The sequence below is a fragment of the Portunus trituberculatus genome, chromosome 6 (assembly GCF_017591435.1).
Source record: "Portunus trituberculatus isolate SZX2019 chromosome 6, ASM1759143v1, whole genome shotgun sequence".
Classification (NCBI taxonomy): domain Eukaryota; kingdom Metazoa; phylum Arthropoda; class Malacostraca; order Decapoda; family Portunidae; genus Portunus; species Portunus trituberculatus.
The window spans coordinates 9,241,651-9,257,971 of NC_059260.1; the positions used below are offsets into that span (position 1 = coordinate 9,241,651).

At 45.2% G+C, this 16,321-nt stretch overlaps 1 protein-coding gene across 1 annotated transcript in view; it reads right to left on the bottom strand.

Annotated features, from left to right (window-relative positions):
• The window catches only part of LOC123517268, a 230,171-nt gene extending 214,484 nt beyond the window's left edge, over positions 1-15,687 (bottom strand). The window contains exons 1-3 of the mRNA XM_045277241.1: positions 15,668-15,687; positions 14,182-14,282; positions 11,527-11,572 (exon numbers count right to left, since the gene is read on the bottom strand). Coding sequence (XP_045133176.1) covers positions 11,527-11,559 — 33 coding nt within the window. The 5' untranslated portion in view covers positions 11,560-11,572; positions 14,182-14,282; positions 15,668-15,687. The remainder of the gene's footprint in view (positions 1-11,526; positions 11,573-14,181; positions 14,283-15,667) is intronic.
• Positions 15,688-16,321: the final 634 nt, after the last annotated feature.

Sequence of the window (16,321 nt, forward strand, 5' to 3'; positions counted from 1 at the left end):
TGCTGGGAACACCACCTCTGGAGGTGGTGTTACTGTCTTATATATGCATTTATGTTCACAAAACAACATTTCTACTAGCTTTTTACAAACCTTGCCCCCAAGAAAGGATTGTTTTGTAATGCATGAAGTGAAATCTTACATGAAATACCAAAAAATAAAGCAGAGAGGAGATGAGACACAGATGAAGTGGGAGACTCGCAGCCACTCGCCCGCTTTTTCTTCTTCTTGTGACCCTTTTAGCCTGCGTGTTGTCTTTCCCCATGATATTTGTTTCCACTCCTCTATTGGCTGCTATAATGGATATCATATCTTAGTATTCATATACGCTCATGCCACGAGGATAACCTTAACTCTGTGGCACTGATAGTGAATTAGTAATGAAATACCGCGGTATTTCATTAATAATGCACTATCACTCACTGCCATGGAGTCAAGGTTATCCTCATGGCATGAGCATATATGAATACTAGGATATGACATCCATTATAGCAGGCAATAGAGGGGTGGAAACAAATATCATGGGGAAAGACAACACACTAAAAAGAAAGAAGAAGAAGCGATGATCTCCCACTTCATCTGTGGCTCATCTCTGCTGCTTTTTTTTGGTATTCCATGTTTTCACTTATGCATTACAAAACAATCCTTTCTTGGGGGCAAAGTTTGTAAAAAGCTAATAGAAATGTTGTTTTGTGAACATAAATGCGAGAATGTGAGAGAATTTGTACGTAGCTCCTCTAACTTCCAATGACTCATATGACATCATAGAAGTAATGGTACAATGGTGGCCCAATATGCTGCCCAACATATATATATATTTTTTTAACCCATGTGGTATGTTGGGGACCAGCCCAGAACGCATCCCCCCATATTTCCATTATTTCCTATGGGAAAATTACGTCCGCTTAATGAATTTTCGCTCTATGAACAGCTTTGACATCCCTTATCTTGTTCGTTAAGTGTAGTATTACTGTACTTGGCTTTTGACAAATACAGCAAGTGTGAATATCAACTTGTTTGACATTCAACCATCTCTGCTGACAGCAGACTATTATCATATTTGATGGCTCATAAGATGCATGGGCTCATAAGATGCACTTTTGGCAGACATCGAAATGAAAAAAATAATATACTGTATGTGCAGATTTAACCTCTTAATGAGAAGTGAAGGAATTTACGTGACATTTGAAGATTTACATGCATTTAGACCATTATTAAATCCCAAAATTTTGCATCTAAAATCTTTGATCTTTGCTAGTAACCTACACACAAATCCTGTTGTGACTTGTGAGATTTAATCATGTACTTGGCATATGGCATTGCCAGTGACTGTGAGAGAGCCAGCAACTACGGGGCTAATAATGATAAATTTTTTTTCTATCACTTTTTTTTATGTGTATGCAAGATAACTATGTTAAAAGATATGTGCAATTTTGATTATATGGAAGTGTGGCTTACCTGAAGGAGTAACGGCATCACACTGTAAAGAACACAGTGAAGTTTGCCTGTGTCAAGATCAAGATCACTAACACCAACTGCATGTTAATTTGGGTTCATAGAATGTGTGGTGCATGATCACTTGGCAAACTCTTCTTGACTGGTGTCATTCTATGTGAATTCCCAGTAAGTGTGACCTATTATATATTGTTACCTTAAAAGAAAGAAATGTTTTGTGGTATAGTACCAATCATAACTTTGTTTACATGTGTGAAGAAGTCTGAGGTTTGATTTTAGAGCCTCTGTTGCCACTAACCACTGCCTCAGTGCTGAACCTTGGCCTCATAAGACACGGGGTCATTTCCTGAGACTTTTTATTTTGGAGAAAAGGTGCATCTTAGGAGCCATCAAATATGGTATATCTTTGGTGACAGTGGTACTTCACTGCACTTCGCCTCAGCCAACTCCTGCTACCAAGTGCTACCAAACTTTCACTATTCCCTGGCATCACACAAGCACTATGTCCATGTTCTGGCCGTCAAATTCCTGCTACAACCTGTAACCTTGCTACCATTGGTCTTCACAGGCTGCTTGTGACCTGTCTTGGTCCCATGTGTTTTGCTACTGACCCCCGTAATTCCTGCTGCCTCCTGTTGGCTGCTCTATGGAGTTTTTCCTCTGCAGTATGCTATTCCCTGAGCTTGCTAGTGATCCTGATATTGTTTCAGCTGTTATCTCTGTCATCATCTGCTCAGTGAAGTCATCGTGTTCCTCCTTGCTGGACTGCTTATCAGTCTGTGCATGCACCGCTGAACTTCCTTCCTGCTGCTACCAATTGTCCCAGTTTATCCAAACTATTCTGTATTTCCTCTACTGCTGTTTCAACTTCATCCAAACCTATCCTATTTTACTATACTTATCCTTTCTTCTTTGAACTCATTTTTTTAAGTGAACACAGAGTGGAAGCATTACTGAACACTTCAGCCATCTCCTTTGGATCTTCAACTGTTTTTCCTTCCACCTTTACTCTGCTGATATTGTTGGTTGCGGGATGTATAATGGAGGGCGTGTATGCCTAAGTAAGGGACAGACATACACGCAGTACACGTAGATTCTTTACATGTCCTTAGAGCTACAAAGGGTAGTAAATGGCTGCCAGTAGCGACTCGGGAGCACAGGCTCACGCGCTAGCTGAATGCGCAGAGAAATACACAGTGTTGCCACATACACGTAATATGCATTAATACAATACATAACCCACATCCTCTCCCCCCTCCTTCTACGCTCAGAAGTCCACAGGGACTCGAACGACTGCAGCTGCGGATGCCTTCTCCTGGAGTCATGGCGACCTGCGGGGCACCACCGTATCAGGTGCCGCCAAGGGAGCAGTGGCGTCCTCCATCGTAGAAGAAGCATTTAGGGGTGGAGCAGGGCGGAGGAAGCGCCTGTTCCTCCACCACATTCGGCCACTGGGTATCTTGAGCAGGTAATCCCGTGACCTGCCAACGCCCATGATGGTGCCAACCTTGTCCCACCGCTGCGTAGTCGGGTCGTGGATCCGAACCACGTCACCTCGCTGCAGGGGTGGAAGAGGCCGAGTGTGAGCGTCGTAGCGACTTGTGGCATCACGAAGACGGGCAGCAGCTCGACGGTCGCAACTCTCATCCCTGGCCTGCCACTGTTTCTGGAAGGCGCTTGCATGTATTTACCTATTTACCTATTTATGTATTACAGGGCTCGAGCTAAGCTCTCTGTGTCCTGTCTCCTCGTCCATTCCTGTCATATCTCTCTTTCATCTGATTGACACACACCGCGTCAACGACATGACTGCTCAGTTTATTCCACTTATCAATGCTACGATGCGGGAAACTGTATTTTCTCACGTCATTTAGACAGATGTCCTTTATTAGCTTTTTTCCATGTCCTCGGAGATAATTACTTGTGGCCACCTTTATCAACTCTCTATCCAGTATGTCAATCTTGTTCACCAATTTATACATAGTTATCATGTCTCCTCTTGTTCTTCTCTCTTCTAATGTGGTCAGCCCCAGCTTCCTCAGTCTTTCCTCATAGTCTAACTCCCTGAGTCCTGGTACCATCCTTGTTGCCAGCCTTTGTACCCTTTCTACCTTCTTCATATGTGGTGACCAGACACATGCTGCATATTCTAGCTGGGGTCTTATTAAGGTACATAGTATCTTCTTCATCATTCCTTCATCTAGGTAGTGGAATGCAAGGCCAATATTTTGAAACATGTTGTATGTATTCCAAAAAATCTTGTTAATGTGTTTCTCCGGTGACAAAGTGTTTTGCACGGTTACTCCTAAGTCTTTCTCCTCATTGGTCTCTTTAATTTTCTCATCACCCAGTCTGTAATCCCAGTTTGGTCTGTTTTTCTTAAGTTTCTTCCATGCCTTTTCTTTGTTCTTTTTTGCTTCTTCACAATTTCTGTTAAACCACTGTTTATTATTTAAAGTCCCCTTCCTGTAATATGGCACAAACTTTTTCACAGCAGAGTTATACAAATCCATAAATTTATCGTACTTCAATTGCATATCTCTTTCCTGGTATACCACGGACCAGTCAATTTCATTAAAGAACTCTCTTATATGGTTATAATTTGCCCTAGTATAATTTAATTTTTCCTCCTCGTTCCACAATCTTATTCGTGCTTAATTCTGTATCCAGCTCAAAGCTTAGGACATCATGATCGCTTTTCCCCAAGGGACTTTCATGTTCAATTTCCTCTTTTAGAGAGATTCCCCTGGTAAATACCAAATCCAACCTTGCTGCAACATCCTGTCCCCTGCACCTTGTTGGTGATCTCACCCACTGTGCCATCAAGTTATTTGTTGCTACCTTTAACAATTCTTCTGCCCACTCACCAGCATTCACCACTTCGTAGTCTTCCCACACTATTTCTTTGCAATTAAAGTCTCCAACTATCATCACTCTATCCTTTCTGTTGAGTTCTTGCTCCATTCTGTCTAGAGTATTCCTCATCACCATTTGGTACTGTTCATATTCCCAAGCACTGGTTCTGGGTGGTATGTATACTGTTATAATATTAATGTCCCTCTTGCCATCTGTTATAAGCATACTTATCACTTCCTCATTTCTCTTACTATAGTTCACCTCCTTCACTATCAGATCATCCTTAGTAAGAACCATTATACCACCACCACCTTTATTTTTCCTATCATTTCTCCATATTTTGTAGTGTTTTACAACAAACCAGTCTAGCTTTATTTAGGGCCTTAGCTTTGTTTCCACAACACACATTATGTCCGGTTCGTTATTTCTTAGGCAAGAGCGTAAGGGGCGACCATACAGGACTTGAGCTGGAGAGCGACCCGTCTGGTTGTGGGTGTTCCGAAGCACCAGGAGACCCCTGTCGAACGCCTCACAGTCTATATTGCCAGACGGTGCCACCTTCTGGATGAAGTGCTTCACGGCCTTCACTGCAGACTTAGCATGACCGTTAGACTGTGGGTAATGGTGCGTCAATGTGTCGTGACGGACTCCCCAGCGCTCGAGGAATGTAGAAAACTCCCGGCTGGCAAACTGTGGGCCACCGTCCATGCGCAGGCGTACAGGAACACCCAGGTCCCTGAAGAGGCAGCAGAAGTGGCGAACGGTGGCAGCAGACGTCGTATCAGCGCCACAGGACACGACGACAGGCCAGCCGGACAGACGATCTGCAATGGCTATGAAAGCATTCCCTGCAACTGAGAAGTAATCAGCAGAAATGGACTCGAATGGTCGAGTTGGGTTGTCATCACAGAGTCTTGGTTCTTGCTGTTGACTGGGCTGCAGAATCTGGCACGGCTCACATGCTCGGACAGTGTTGGTGATGTCTGCATCCACGCCTGGCCAGAACACAGCCTGCCTAGCACGGCGCTTGGTGGCTTCGACACCGCGATGGCTGTCGTGCAGGCGGGCCAAGACACGGCGACGTAGGGCTGTAAGCACCAACACTCGTGCACCATACAGGACGAGATCCTCATCACAGTAGAGGTCCTCCCGTAACTTCCAGTACGGGCGGAGCACGTTGTGGAGGGCGTACCTGTCCATAGGGAATCCGTTCTTCACAAAATGAAAGAGCTGGACGTACTCGGGGTCCTCGGTTGCCATCTTACGAAGCTCCTTAAGGGCAAGGTCACTGCCAGGAGGTGCTTCTGCAACATCAGGAGGCGCCAACGGAGCAAGAGACTCCATCGCACGTAGTGTAGCGATACTCTTAACTTGGAAGCTGGTATCAGTGCCAAGGACATCGTCAGCATGCATTGGGTAGCCAACAGGAGAGCGAGATAGAGCGTCCGGGATACACAGCTCCTTGCCCGGGCGCCATACAGCTGTGAAGACGTACGGGGCGATCTTCTCCTTGAGGCGTTGTAGACGTGGATTCTCTATAGCGTCAAGGGAGTAACTGTTTAGGATGGGAACTAGAGGGCGATGATCGGTGATGAGGTTAAAGTGTTGCAATCCTGTGAGGTAGAACTTGGTCTTCCCCATGGCCCATACGACAGCTAACATCTCCAATTCGATCGTCGCATATCGGGTCTCTGTATCCGTCAAGAAACGTGAGCCGCACTGGACGAGACGCTGCTGTCCACACCGTGGTCCTGCAGTAGGGCATAACCCAGCCCATACAGGCGGGAAGCATCGGTCTGTAGAGTCGTAGGGAGAGCAGGGTCAAAAGCAGCAAGGACTGGTGGGCTGGCCAAGGCCGCCTTCACACGTTGGAAGGCTTGCTCATGGTCGGGCGTCCACACAAACGACTTCTTGGGGCTCAAAAGTGGGCGTATAGGCGCAGCAGTGGCAGCGAGATCGGGCGAGAAGCTGGCGAGCTGGTTGACAAGGCCCATGAAGGACCTAAGGTCGGTCAACGTAGCAGGCGTAGCAAACTCAGTGATGGCCCGAACCATGTCAGGGTCTGCTGCAATGCCGTCATGGGAGAGCCTGTAGCCGCAGAAGAACACTGATGGAGCCGCCAGCACAAACTTCTTGGCATCTAAAGTGATGCCATGGGCTCAGCATCTGGCCAAGATGTCGTTAACGTGGCGTAGATGTGTGAAGTAATCCTCGTCGTACACGAGAATGTCATCCACGACTTTGACACACTGTGGCACTCCCTGTAGCGCGATGTCTCCTCGGAGGCAGAAGGCGTCGCCTGTGGCTGTGAAGCCCATGGGACCTCGGAGGTACTTGAAGCGCCCATATGGAGTGATGAACGTAGTCAGGGCCTGGTCGTCCTCATGCAAGGGTATCTGCCAATATCCACACAACGCGTCAATCGTGGTGAAGTAGCGTGCCCTGGCATCGACGCTCCGGATGGCTGCAAAAGGCGTGGGTGATGGGTGTGCAGGCCGAGATACTTGTGCGTTCAACTTACTCAGGTCCGTAGTGATCCTGACACCTCCACCAGGTTTCGGCACAACAACCATCGGATGGCACCAATAAGATGGGACGTCACCAACAGGAGCAATAACGCCTCGTGCCACCATAGAGTCCAGCTCAGCTTTCACTGCGTCCCTGTAGGCCAAAGGAATAAGCCTCGGCGTGTGGACAGCAAACGGCTGGGCGTCGTCTCGTAAGTGGATCCTCATCGGCGGTCCAGACATCGGCTTGAGTGGAGCATCCTGTGTGGAATCCTTTGTCAAGAGGACATCCTGGTACTCCCTCAAGAAGTACTCCTTCGCTGCGTCTGGGGAAGTGGTGCTGAGAAGAGGTAACGCAGGCACGCTGGAACGTGGAGCTGGAGCGTTTGTCGCCTCCCTTACACTGGCGACACTGCCTCGTGCTGAGAAAATCTGAGCAGGGAAGTCGTGAGGCACGATCCCCAAAGCACGACAGTGTTCACGGGACAGAAGTGGGGTGTTCCACGAACCCTGCACATCTATCCAGCCCGTGCAAGACAGCTCGCCGTAAACTAGTGTGGCCTGGAGCGAACCAAGGGCAGCAGACATCTTCGTCCCATCAGCGTTGTAGTAGGCAAGGGATGGAGGAGGACCAAGAGCCTGTTTGTCGATGCCCAACATTCTCAAGTGCTGTGGGCCGATGACCGTCGTGTCGGCACCAGTGTCGGGAATGAAGTCCAGACCACCAGAGTGACCATCATGCAACACTTCCACTCGTACAGTAGGAGGTGGTGTCGGGTCATCACGAGTACTGGTAGGAGACTGACATGAGGCCTCAGGTAGGCCCTCATGAGACCCTGGGTCCGTTGTGAGAGACTGTAACCGCACCACGTGGAAGGTGGGGTGTCTTCCCTCTTTCCCTTTCGGCTTCTCGGGTCGCTGCGACTTACTCCTTGCCTTGGTTTGCTTGCAGACTTTCTCCAGGTGCCCCAGACGGTTACAAGCAGTGCACATAGACTGCCTGGCTGTGCACTTGGGCATCAAAGCATAGTGGCCAGTCTTCCCACAACCTATGCACATAACACCTGTTGCTGGGCAGCCTTTCGGGCCATGGTCTTGCCTGCCGCAGCTGCTGCAGGAGGTGGGCGCCTGATGAGTGGGTGAAGGTTGGCGAGGGGGGACTCCAGGTTTGTGTGCTGCTTTTTTCGTCTGTTTATACGTTGAGACAGCAGACACTGTAGGTGAGGCACGTATGGCAGAGGCGGCTGACCGCGTCGCCTCGTGGGCCCTGCATACGTTGATGACGTCAGCAAGAGTAGAGGCGGCGTCGAGGGACACAATCTTGGTCACCAATTCCTCGTCGTGGACGCCTGTCAGGATACCGTGCTTCATCCAGGCCTCTTCACAGTCCAGCTGGTGAGCCTTACAGATGTCGAATTCCTCCGCCAGGCTCTTCAGTCGGACGAGAAACTCGGAAAAGGGCTCGCCTCTCGCCTGCCGACAGCTAGTGAAGGCTCGCTGACACAATGCCTCGTTGTTGGAGTCACGTATATGAGCCTGGAGAATGTCAAGCACTTCATCAACTGGCATGAGAGAGATAGGCGACACCTGTAATGTGTGCTATAACACCCTCTGCGTCTCCAGAGTGAGGCACATACGAAGCTGGATCCTCTGTTTAGGCAGCGTCAAGCTGGGCAGGTCGATCATCGTCGCATAGTCCTCCCAACGTCTCCTCCACTCACGAAACACTTGGTACGTCACATATTGTGACAGTGGCGGCGGAGGTGTGACAGCTGCTTTCTGCACAGGTGGGTGGGTACCGGAGCCGCTCTATGCACCACCAGGACTCCCAAGCGTCTGGGGGTTCGTCAGAGCTGCACCAGGCGCGCCCTGGGAAGAAGTGAGAATGGTTAACAGAGCACGAAACTCAGCTCTGTCTTCCTGGCGTTGTTCCTCCATCTCACGTCGAGCGGCCGCCTCCCTGTCAGCGAATCATTGGAAGAATACTGAGAAATCAGGGTAGACAGGTGTGTGAGAAGGTGCATGGTGTGGCGACCTGGGTGGAGTGATGGTGGTGGGTGGGGTGGCGGGCGGAGGTGGGGCGGCGGTGTCCGGGGCCGCCGCGTCACCCGCGCCTGCGGTAGCACCAGCCAACGTCTGTGACAGGCTGTCTGGTTATCCCGACATCCCCTCATCTTCCTCCTCAACTCGTTTGGGAGGCTTGGGACGTCGTTTTGACCGCGCCATGCCGAGGAATCACTCGTAGATGTGAGAGCAAATGTGTCAGTGTGCGTGGTGTGGCGGGAAGACAGCTGGGCAGGCAGGCAGCGAGGTGCACCAAGGAGGTAAGCGCAGGCTCACGGCACGCCGCACTCGTAATGGCAGTGCAGTCAGTTTCTTGCGGGACTCGACAGAGAGCAGAGGTGCGTCGCGCTGCGCTCGTTTCTGGGCAAAGAGACGTAACCAACCCCTGAAATAAAGCGGCACCTCGATGCAAACACTCTCGGGCACTGCACTGCACTATACCGCCGCACACTGCACTGTAATTCACTGCCACACGCTGCACTGCACTGCACTGTCATGTAACACCACGGGTCCGCAACACACAGTCGTAGCACACGTCAGCAATCTCACAGCTGGTGGAGGGAGGACGTGATGGCGCCACCGGCTACTGGGATGAGTTCTTTCCCCTCGTAACTGATGTCTCCAGGGACAAGACGTGTCGTCACTGCGCCATGTTGGTTGCGGGATGTATAATGGAGGGCGTGTATGCCTAAGTAAGGGGCAGACATACACGCAGTACACGTAGATTCTTTACTTGTCCTTACAGCTACAAAGGGTAGGAAATGGCGGCCAGTAGCGACTCGGGAGCACAGGCTCACGCGCTAGCTGAATGCGTAGAGAAATACACAGTGTTGCCACATACACGTAATATGCATTAATACAATACATAACCCACAGATATCTTCTTTGTGCTTCATCTTATCATCGATATGTCTCACTTAATGCTTGTCTATGCAAAAAAAATTATATGAATATTTTTTTTCTCTTGGTAAATTTCAACCTTAGGTGTCTCTCTCTCACTCAGTGACTCAGGCTGTGGCCAGGTGACAAGAGGGGTCATGCATCATTAAGCTCTCTATTTTTTTTTAAATAATTACATCTTTACAAGGATAAATTCAATGAGAATTATAATCATAAACTTCAAGAAAAGAAGACAACAAAAAACAAATGTATAATTGCAGACAGTTGTGGCTGACAGCTTGACCTTCAGCCTTTGCCTGCCCTCCGTCACACATGTTATCTCCCCCTCCTAGACCTTCCCCTCACTCCACCCCTAACTGCCACACTTCTCCACCCTCTGTCTATATCATAAGACTGCTATGATCTTTTCAAAATTGTTTTTTTTTCTCACTACCTTCATCATCACAACTATACTATCACATAACTCTCACAATAACACTACTACAAAAGATTAGTTTTAGACAGAGGTATAAAGCTGGACAAGATGAGTAATAATCACTTCACAATATCATTATCTCACTTCAACACACTAATAACGACCCAGAGTGTCCAGTTCAGTCACAAAACGGCAGATTGCTGTGATGCTGCTGATGGCTCCTTCCAAACCCTCATTGCAAAAAGTTTAGGGGAATCAATCACAATGAATTGCCAATTTTTTTTTATGATAAAAAAAAAAGCTAATAACAACAATGATGATACATCCCCATTTGAAGTATGCAGCATTAGTGTGATCACCAAATCTAAGAAAAATATAACAGGAAGCTGGAAAGAATCCAGAACACTGCAACAAAATTCCCGACAAATTTAAGTGAATATAGTTACAAAGAGAGGTTGGAAAACCTGTGACTAACTATACTGGAGAAAAGGAGGGAAAGAGATGATATGCTAGCACTATATAGGATATCAGAAGGTATAGAGAAGCTGGACAGAGATGATCCAGTGAAATTTGATGAGGAGCACCAGAGGACATGGAAGAAAACTGAAAGTGAATGATTGCAGAGATATACAGAAATACAGCTTTCCTCACAGATGTATAGCAGCATGGAACAAACTTGAAGAAACAGTGTGTGCAAAGACCATACATAAATTTAACCAAAACTTTGATAGAAACACATCAGGAGGCAGGACAGCATGAGCCTAGTGTAGCTCTTTTCCTATATCCCACAACTAGGTAAATAAGCAAACATTGGTCTGGTAGTGCAGTGGTTAGTGAGCCCAACTCACAGTCAGGAGGGCCCAGGTTCAAATCCTGAGTTAGGTCAGAAGTCATTGGGCAGTCTTCTTTCCATCTTGCCCCTGTTCACCTAAACACTGATTAGACTGCATCTTGATGGGCCTTAAGAAAGTCTCTGTCAGGGTCCCACACAGGAGACTAATAAGAAAACTAAGAACCAAAGAAGGGATCCACAGCAAGTTAGAAGGCAAGAGGCATATGTGGTAAGGAGAATGTTGGAAATGAACCTACCCAACAGAAGGGAGAAAGAAAGAGCAAAGAGGGAACTTATGCACGCAATGAGAGAAAAAAAAAAAACATGTAAGTGGTAGATGTGATAGAAGATGCAGAGGACACCATATTAGAGAAGAATGATTCCCTGTGGCACCACCTTAGGAGCAGCCAAAAGGAAAAGTCAGTTCATGGAAGAAGTTTTGGATTACAAGTTTCCTGTACACATTTGTGCTAATTAGGCAAATGTCTATCTCAACTAACCTTCTTCCTGTTGCTGCGTTTAACTGGTGGCATGCTTCTTGAATATCTGAAAAGAAAGATAATGTTGAAAAGAAATGTGGAGAGTAAAAGATAATTTTGTTAAATATACATAATATCATGTAGTTTATACAAATGAAGGAAAAAATATTCTTCATCTCTCCTTCTATACTTCATCCAGATGGCATCACAGCAATCATATCTACAGTAAAAGTCTGTTAATCCAAACAAATGATCCAAAATTCCCAATAGTCTAAACTTTTCAAGGTGGGGTGAAAAAATTCATTTACAGCAACAATTAGGTCTCACTGCAAACTCAAACCAGGCACCAGATGCACTCTAGCAGTAGGGGTGGAAGCCAGTCAGATGTGTAATTCCTCGCTCCTTACAACAACGCTTGAATTCCTCGAACTTGAAGGTTAGCGCATTATCCATTACTAGCACATGAGGGAATCCAAAGTGCATGAAGTTCTGTTCAAGCAGCTCCACAGTAACCTTCGTAGAAACAGACTGCATTTGGCTGATGCAGGGATATTTTGAGTAGGCGTCAGTCATCACTAGCCAATGAGAGCCCATGGATTTTATTGCGTGATCCAGGTGCAAATGACTCCGTGGTTTTTTCAGCATCATCCGCATGCTTGTGTGGCTTGTTTTGATATTCTACAGATGTATTGCAGTTTTTTTCCAAACTGCTCGATATTAGCATCAATGTTTGGCCAGTAAACTGCTGTTCTTGCTAGTTCTTTCATACACTTAATTCCCAGGTGACTCAGGTGTAGAATATCCAATACTGATCCCTTGGAGACTAGTAGGAATGACTACTCTGACAGCATGTAGCAGGCACCCATTACAGGTAATGAGTATGTTCTCCAGTTGTCTGAATTTCTCAACGCTTTCGTTCTCACTCTTTCCTTTTTCAGGCCAACCTTCATGCATATAATACATTACAGAGGAGATGGTCGGATCCTTCTTAGATTCTCTTGAAAGGGCATTAGACTGGACGCTCGCTTCCATATGGGTAGTGGTGAAGTAAGACTGCTTTGATGCCAACACTAAATGTATCACACGTTAGGCCAACCGGCAAGGCTGGATCGAAGTGAACCAGTACATTATCCGAGGATGGTAATCTTTGAGATGCTGAAATGCCTGTTGTTGCTCCATTTCCCACTGCCATGGCACATTCTTCTGTGTGAGATGGTGAAGAGGCTCTGCAACCATTGAGCAGTTAAGTAAAATTTTCCACAGAACTGAACGGAGCCCATGAACGCCTTCAGACTCGGGACGTCTGTAGGGGCTGGTATCCTCAGTACCCTTTCTGATGCCCTCTCGATAGCAGAGGACCCAAGTACTCGATATAGCTCTGGACAAACTGGCACTTTTCCCATCTACAATGATCTTTTTCTTCCAGTCGTTGAAGTAATCTACAAAGATTCTCTATGTGATCGTCAGGATCAGCTTCACTCACCAGAATGTCATCTAAGTACACACATATATCTGGTAAGTCTTGCATAATCTGTCCCATGATTTCCTGAAAATATCCAGCCATTGAACTGATTCCATAGGGCAGGCAACACTGCAGTAATACACCATGATATGTGCTAAGAGCAAGCTGCCTCTGACACTCAGGAGCCAAAATGACCTGATTATATGCGTCTGTGAAGTCAATCTTGGAATAACTACATCCACTTCCTAGGTTTTGCTTGAGGTCTTCAGGAAGCAACATGGGCTGATGATGAGTTTCCAGCTGTGGGTTGACCATCCCACAGTAATCATCACACACTATCAATGTAGCTTTAGCTTGTCCAGGCAGAATGGCTTTCTAGATGGGCACAACTAGGGTTCTGTAGTCATTGAACGCCACAGGCTTCCAGATGCCTCTAGCAATATCAGAATCACAGACCTATGAGAGCTGCTCTTGCAGTGCTAGGGGAACTGGTCGCACCTTGTGAAACACTGGCTGGGTGTCAGGTTTAAACTTCACTTCCAGCTCAACTTCTCAGAGACATCCTAGTTCCAGTTTGAAAAGTTCACTGAAGTCTTTTGAAATCATTTTTTCCTTGTTTTAATGAAAAATTTGCTATTCAGTAAGTAGTTCATATGTTGAATATACTAAATTTCAGTTATGACACATTACATACAAACCTTTACAGCTGGTTCTGGGTGTCTCTTTTGAGTGGTGTGGTGAGACTGCACTAGAATATTTTGTTTTAACTAAAATTACACTGTTACATTTTACCTTGAATTAAAATTATAAATATTAATTCAAGTTTGGTCTGGTGTGGTAACACTGCACTGGAATATTTTGCCCTACCTAAAATTGCAGTGTAAAGTTTAAATTGAAATAATAGAAAAAAGAAAAAAAATTTCTCATATAGCCTAATGTTCCTGAGTGCTTAGCCTGGGAGACAGTGAGTGATGATTCTGTTGGTGTAGCATCTGAATCATCTGAAATAAATTCTTCACATAATCATGGGTTAAAAATGGCAGACCAGAAGTTGAGAAGAAACATCTCCAACTGTCTTCAAATACTCATGTCTTTGTTTACTAGCTAACACAAATGTACTGTTGTCTTATAACTCGAATTGTTATTTATAGTTTGCTGGTCAAAAGAATTAAAACCCTATAGATAACAAGAAAAACAAGATAAAACTGACAAACCTTAGCTCATGTACACACAGCAGCAGACTGCAGTGTGGCTGTGTGTCTGTGTGCTGACTCTGAGGTGAGGAATGCAGCAGGACCACAAGTCCACTACCTACCTGTCTCATACACATACAGTAGCAGTAGTGACTCATTAGCAAAGAATATGTTCTATTACTACGCACCATGGACTCAATACAACGTATTATATCAAATAATTTGGGATTGTCAATAATTTACTTTCCTCAATATAAAACATCCAAATTCTGCTTAACAGAATATCTTACAGAGTGAAAACAATTATATATATATATAAGTTGATTCTAGTGAACTGCCATCAAGATTCATTTGGTCAACTTCAGATTTCCAAAAGAATATACACCCTTGATTGGAAGTGTATTAATATAGACAACAGTAAACATGAAGACAACATGTCTGCACTACTTCAAAGTCCAAATCACACATATCCACTGAAGACTATATGGAAACAATACTTTCAATTAAGAATAGGCAACTCAAGTATCCTGGCAAGAGTATTGCTGTCCTGCCTTAGTTTAACTTAAACATATTGCTGGACAACCAGTTAATTCCTCCTGTAATGCCTATGCCACTACACCAACAGAAGGAAGAACGCTTCATATATTCCTCACTCTATCGTAGTCCTTTGATATGTTTGTTTTGGTGCTCCATTATTTTACCACATCTAAATCTTGATACTGATGGGCACTTGCATTGTGAAAGATGCTAAAATCCTCATGAAAATAACTATATCCATGTATCATGATGTTACTGAATATTTTTGGTCATAATATATAGTACAGTCAAAATTTTAGTGCCGTATTTTAGATATTGATAGTAGTATTTTTAGATCATAAAAAAAAAATTTATTACCAACTTCTCCCAAAATTATTCATACAAGATATTTTAAAAGTCAATACAGAATATCAACAGTATCATATAATCTATGTTCTATGTATCTGTTTGTACCTGGGATTTACCGTATTTTACGGCTTACACGACGCACTTTTTTTCCTAAAAAATACCCTGAAAAATACTAGCACGTCTTCCAAGATGAATGTTGTATTGTAAGGCAGCATCCAACCTCAAGTGAGCTTGGACACTTGACCGATAGTGACCTGGATTTGTATGTTGTCATTACATTATGATGTTGCTTAAGTACCATTTAATTCGGCCATTTATATTATGTAAACTCAGTACTTAGGTGTTACAAGTATTTTCAATACCATAATCCTTCCTGCAGCCTACTCAGCATGTGGAGAAAATGGCCCGCTCTCCCTCGTCTCATTGCAACACACGTATGTACAATGTACATGCACACGAACGCACACACATGCCAGGAGCCTTTATACCTTTATCAATAGAACATCCAAGTGGCTTACTCATTCAAGCAAGAGTCAAAACTCCACTTGTGAATTATATTCACAATGATAAAGCCTGTGAAGCACGACTACAAAATAAAATAAATACAAACTACAGCACTGACGTGTTTGGTTTCGGCGATCGGACAAGTGATTCCGTAATGTAAACAACAGGTCCAAACATGCCGTCGCCCGCCACTAAAACAGAAGAGATAGACTGTTTCACTGTGTATATGTATTTACCTATGGTGTTTTTATTTACATAGTTTTAAATTTGTGGTGAGTGCTCCAACAAATTTGTAATGAGTGGTGAAACAATAGTGTCTTGCAGACTCCTTGCTTCTGATGTTTTTGTGTTCAGTGGTCGGGTATATGGTGAATGCGTTCTTGTACGAGAATGACTTATTTTTTTCTTAGAAATTTCTTTCAAATATTAGGGTGCGTCTTCCAAGACGCAGCATCTTGCAAGCCGTAAAATACAGTAATACAATATTGTAGCTCACATCATTAGGGACATGTAGCTGTAGTGACATCTGGTGGGTTAGTTCTAAAAACACACCATCGGCTCTCAAAAGTATTTGAGGTTGACACTCCTGCCAAAGGGGGATGAGGGGAGAAGAGGCAAAATTAGGCATTTGTGAAATGTTGTGCTCCTAAATCTATTATCAGTGGTGTTCCTCAGGGTTCTGTCCTGTCACGCACTCTCTTTCTATTATTCATTAATGATTTTCTTCATCAAACGCTGATGATACCACCCTACATCTTTCCACGTCCTTTCA